At 40.1% G+C, this 6,147-nt stretch overlaps 1 protein-coding gene across 1 annotated transcript; it reads left to right on the top strand.

Moving 5' to 3' along the window:
* Positions 1-1,241: 1,241 nt before the first annotated feature.
* Positions 1,242-1,745, top strand: LOC145793285 (uncharacterized). The gene has a single exon (XM_082876074.1). The coding sequence runs from the start codon at positions 1,242-1,244 to the stop codon at positions 1,743-1,745; it is 504 nt and encodes a 167-aa protein (XP_082732200.1).
* Positions 1,746-6,147: the final 4,402 nt, after the last annotated feature.

Raw genomic sequence — 6,147 nt, 5'->3', positions numbered from 1 at the left:
GCATCAAAAGGTTGTATCTTATGCCTCATGATAGTTAAAACCTCATGGGAGATGATACCCTACTCATGACTTAAAGCTGGCAGCAGTTGTTTTTGCATTGAAAGTATGGCGACACTACTTGTTTAGGGAGCACTTCAAGTTATACACAGATCACAAAAGCCTCAAATATATTTTTTTCTCAAAAAGAGTTGAACATGAGGCAACAAAGGTGGGTTAAATTCATCAGCAGTTATGATTTCGAGATCCTTTACCACCCGAGGAAAGAAAATGTGGTCATAGATACATTTAGTCGACAACATGGGATTATAGCTTCTTTAATGATTCAGGAATGGAAGTCCTTGGAGTTCGCTTCGATGCATAATGTTCAACCAATAGAGGGTGTCGAGAGGACATACATTGGTAGTTTGACCATGTAGCCGACGTTACTAGGTAAAGTTCATCAGATGCAGTATTTAGATGGGTTCCTCGTCAATAAGCTCGATAACCTTGTAGTGGATTTAATCGATGATTGTCCTACTGATTAGTTTGTGGACTTAGATAGGGAATTGCGATTCAATGGCAGGTTGTGTGTACCTAACATTGTTGAATTGAGGAAAGAGATTATTGATGATGCCCATAGGTCCCGATATACCATTCACCCTAGTGAGACTAAGATGCATCATGACCCGAAGAGGACGTTTTGATGGGAAGGTATGAAAAAGGACGTAGGAGCGTATGTTTCTCGATGCTATATTTGTCAATAGCTTAAGGTAGAACACCAACAACCGTTTGGACTTTTGCAACCTCTCAAGATTCCTATATGGAAATGAGAGTACATCTCTATAGACTTTGTGGATGGATTGTTGCGGTCTAAGCGAGGCAATGAATCTATTTAGGTGATAGTGGATCGACTCATCAAGTCTGCTCATTTTATTCCTATCAGTGTTCATCGAACTACTAATAAACTGGTTAGGCTGTATATTCGGGAGGTGGTATGACTTCATGGCGCGCCAGTTTCTATAGTTTCGGATCGTGATCCGTTGTTTGTGGCAGAGTTTTGGAAGAGTTTTCAGCATACTTTGGGTGCTAGGTTAGACCTGAGCACGACTTATCATCCTCAGACAGATGGGCAAACTAACTAAGTAAATCAGATCTTGGAGGATATGTTGAGAGCTTGCATCCTCGATCTTGGTGGTAGTTGGGAAAAACACTTGCCATTGGTGGAGTTTGCTTATAATAATAGCTATCACTCAAGTATCAGGATGACATCTTTTGAGGCTTTGTATGGAAGGCCATGTCGATCACATGCTTGTCGGATAGAGGTACGAGATGCGCCGTTGTTAGGGCCAGAGTTGGTGAGAGAGACCACAAGGAAGATGAACATTATTCAGGAATGTATTAAGACTGCACAGAGTTGTCAGAAGAGTTACGCTGATAGAAAACATAAGGGGGTTGAGTTGAATGCTGGAGAGTTTGTGTTTTTGAAGGTCTCGCCGATGAAGGGTATCATGCGGTTTGGAAATAAGGGAAAGTTGGCACCTAGATTTGTGGGACCATATAAGATCACTGAGAGGATTGGTAATATGGCTTACAAATTAGCCCTACCACTAGCTTTAGCTATGATTCACAACGTGTTCCATGTATCCTTATTGCGGAAATGTGTGCAAGACCCTTCCCAAGTAGTATCAGTAGAAGTGTTGGAGATTAGTGATTATCTCACGTATGTGGTGCGACCGGTTACTATTCTAGAACAGGATGTAAAGTAGTTGCAGCACAAGAAAGTAAACTTGGTGAAAATGCAATGGAGCGAAGAAGAGAACAATATCATTTGGGAATTAGAAGAGAAAGTTCGACGTATGCACCGGAGCTTTTTGCTAGTACTCTCTCCTATCAAATCTCGGGATGTGATTCTTTTGAGGTGTGTATATTGTAGCAACCCTAATTTTCTTAAGTCATTATTTATTATTATTATTATTACTTTATTTTTTTTGGCTTTATTAATTGCGTGGATACATGAGAATTTAATGTGATATTTAATTATATATAATTAATCCGAATATTTATATATATATATATATATCTGTATAATAAGACAGAAGAGTTTTTAAATTTGTCCTACACACATTTGTCCTATTAGGACATTTGAACGACTAAGATGACTTTTAATAATAACATCCAACGCTAAAAAATGTATGAACCAACCTAAGGATTTCAGATTCCCGTCCATAAACATCTTTTATCAATTTTGCCAAAGTCAATTAACCCACGTCCATGCTTCTCTCTCTCTCTCTCTCTCTCTTACCTCTCATCACTCTGTCTTCTTCTTCTCCTCTCGACCTGCCGCTCACCACCTCTCCTCTCGACACTGTCGCTCTCAGCTAGGAGCACGCCATTGACAAAACCCTTTCTCTCTCTTCATGTCCTCTTCCTTTCCCTTCTCTGCCGCCGTCGGAAGTAACATCTTTACCATCTACAGTAACTCTTCATTGTCACGCCGCTTTTACGATCTCCATCGACAACAACTCTTTATCTCTTCTCTCTTTTAGTTCTCAGATCTTCTCTTCGATCTTAACCCATAGCGGCTCCTCCATTCTCCACCATCGAGAGTTTGATTTTCTGAAAGGTTTCATTGTGTTTGGATTTGTGTTTCTAAGATATGGGTTTGGGCTTGTGATTTTCATTAACTGGATTATGACTCCCATTCGAAGCTCAAACTTGAGCAACAATGGAGTTCGAATAGGAAGAGAGAGACGTAGAGGAAAAAGAGAGACAAAGCTTTCTGCTCAAAAAAGAACAAAAACAAAAAGAAGTAAAAGAAGAAAAGAAAAAGCAAAGGGAGTGGGGGGGTAACCCACGTGGGTCTGCTTTCCTTTCCCAAGAATAGTGTTGGTTTTATATTAAATTGATAATTTATTTTTAAGACAGAAGGGTTGGGATTACAATTATATTAAATAGATAATTGATAGTTGATAATTTATTAAATAGTGTTGAGATTACAATTATATTCTAATCCCAACATTATTTACACCGTGCCTTTAGGCACGGGCATACACTAGTTTTTATATATTTTTTATATTATCTATATAAGGTGTTATATATATATATATATATTGATCTTATATAGCATATTTATATATGTTGTATTTATATATTAAAATATAATATAAATGTAAATTAGGTTATCATAATCATGAGTGCTGCCACTTAAAAAAAATAATAAAACAAAACAAAACAAAAAAGAGAGGGTTGTGCTTGTGTGCGAATAAGAAAGCTGAGAGAGAGAGAGAGAGAGAGAGAGAGGGAGAGGTCCCAGAGAGAAAGAGAGACGATGGAGAGAAAGAGGAGAGGAGGGAAAAAATGGTTTAGGGTTTTGTTTTGGTGGCTTCATTAATTCTCCAAGTATTTCTTTGACCTTCAAAAAATAATTGTGAGTGCAAAATCCACTTTCCTTGATTTATATTTATTTTGTTGTTTTTATTTATTTGATATTGTACTTGTATGTAGATGATGGATTGATTTCAACTATTTTAGTTAGTTGTGTATGCAAGATTTAGGGTTTATATATATATATATATATGAGTCCCAAAATAATCCCTTACATAGACTGTTGTTGAGATTCAACGAAGATAGTCCCATGAACCTGCAATAGATAATTATGGTTGATGTCACCCAACCGGGGTTACCGACCAAGGACACTTCGATGATGAGTTAGAATCCATGAATGAAAAATATAGATCAAGAATTGTAAAGAGTGTTGTGTGTGAAGTACAGGGGTGTAACAAGTCCGCGGGGGACCTCGCTACAGCTCGGACTCGATTTGTGTCACGGTTCTAAGTCTGAACCAAAGAGTCCAAATCCGGCAAATCGTTTTGAGAAAACAAATTTTTGAAAGAAGTGCCAAACATGGACTGCTTTGCCAGATACAGAGTCGCCACCTAAATATTTTATTTTGGGGGAAATTTAGAAAACCCTGACTCGTTTGCCTAAGGCCACGTGTCCGTCATCACCAAAGTTGCCTCGGCTCGGGAACTTTGGTACGATTGGGGAAGGTCACTTCGTGAGCACCCCCGCTCGCCCGATCAAAGATCGGCCTCTACTAACCATGATATCTATTTTTGAAAACTTTATGTGTTCTTATTCCGGTTATTAGCCTAGATTACTATGTGATGCGCACAGCATACAAGTATAGACTAAATCGCCTAAATTGGAACGAAACATAGCATGTTTGTTTTGAAAATGGTTTGCTACTCGCAAGTAGGCTAAAATGCAGGTTTTGCCACCCTCAAGTGGGCTTTAGAAAAGATGGTTTTTCCACTATCTAGTGGGCTTAAAACTCACAGTTTTAATGCATTATTCCTATTTAGATAATTTGACCTCCATCCACAGGCATTCAAGCAGTTATATCACATAAGCAGCTAGCCTTATGGTAATCATGCTATCATGACAACATTCACACGCATGCGATATGCTAAAGCATAAAAGCTTACCTAGTACTCCGAGCCAAAACAGAAACTAGTTAGTAATCATATGCATGATCCTAGTTCGTGTTAAAAATGGCTAATGCAACACATGCAAAGATGCAATCTAAACAGGCTCGGCTATCCTAAAGATGGCATGTGAAATGCTACGACTAACAAGTTCTCAACTTGGAATTGAAATACAAGTGCAGTTAGCATGATGTGCCGAGCCCGGTGCATGTAAGACAAATGTATGGATGCACGCATGCTATCATACTGTTATGCTAATTTAAATATGCCCTAGTCTACCATCATAAGCGGGTAAATAAAAGGGAGAAAGAAGTGGGGGTTGGAAGACATGCACACACGCACCCACACTTATTACAAGTTTGCCCTCGCTCGGAGAGACCAAAAGAATAATACAGTCTGAATAATAAATCGACTATCCTAGCTAATTAATTATTACAGACCCTTAATTAATTAACAAAATAAATGCAGCAAGAAGGTGGCCGCAGCCCTGCCTTGGGATGCGTGAGTGATGCATGCTTGATCCGCCTTGCCCGGAAACTCGTTGCCATAGCATTACTGCCTCTGTTTACACTGCCTAGCTCCCCTGAAAACTGCACAAGTCTCGGGATATGTTCTTTGCACACTGTGGAGCACCACCGGCTGGGAAGGATGGCCATTGGCCTCAGAGGATGACCACCGGCCACAGATGAAGTTATCGGTCATTGATAAATTGCCGGTCGGCACTGTATTTAGCCGACCGGCCAAAGCTCCCTGCAGAACCGGCAATTGGCAGCATCAGAGGGCAAGCAGTGTATGGCATGGAATTTTTAGGCAAATGTATGCATGGACGCACTCCCTATCATGTAATGGACTCAAGGGAGCATGGTCCTCGACTCTTGGGCCACCAATCACGCATTTCGATGCATGATGGCCAAAGAGTCAAGTATGCATTTCAATGTCAAATGCAATGCACACAAAACATACAAGAGACCCAACCTCAATCATGGTTGGTCAAGAGGCGAGGCAATGCACAACAATGCACATGCGACCTAAGCATGCAAGCAAACATACAAACATGCAATATAACTACATGGCACACACAATGCTAACAACATAACATGCACAACGCATTGAAACATGGCATACACAATGCAAAATGGACTTACACCAATGTGAGTGGACCTCAGCCACACCCACATCAGTGGCCATGAGATGAAAATGAGGCACTCGAAATGCGTGCACATATGCACGCAAACCGAGGACCGAACCTAAGGCACGAATGCCACTCTAATGAGACATGGCAAAGACATGGAATATGATATGCAAACATGCAAAAATCAGTAGCAAAATGAGGGGCAAAACAGCCCCGAATCATGGCAAAATGATACCCAATGCATGGAACGAGTCCCGAAACATGAATTTTGGCGCATGAAATGGCCTATAGCTATGAAATGCATGCATAATTTGAACATGAAGTATGAAGAAAGAAGCTAGGCAGCCCCAAAACAAGAATGTTTACAGTTTAAAGCATGGCCAAACAGGGAACACAAATGAGGCTAGATTAGCATACAAAAATGGGGCCAAGAGAGGGGTAATGAAGCAACTCACAAATGCTGGCCCCAAACAGAGAAGGGGCCTTCTACAATATTGAAGAGGGGCCAAAAATATGATGTATTACAGTTTATGACAAACCCCAAAAACA

The sequence above is a fragment of the Camellia sinensis genome, chromosome 6, assembly GCF_055761805.1.
Source record: "Camellia sinensis isolate YWXY chromosome 6, ASM5576180v1, whole genome shotgun sequence".
Classification (NCBI taxonomy): domain Eukaryota; kingdom Viridiplantae; phylum Streptophyta; class Magnoliopsida; order Ericales; family Theaceae; genus Camellia; species Camellia sinensis.
Note: the sequence above shows the minus strand (reverse complement) of the source record. Positions and strands in the feature narration are given on the sequence as shown.

Bases quoted from the DNA above. Each gene is read 5' to 3' on its own strand.
- LOC145793285 (XM_082876074.1), top strand. From the start codon at position 1,242: ATGACATCTTTTGAGGCTTTGTATGGAAGGCCATGTCGATCACATGCT.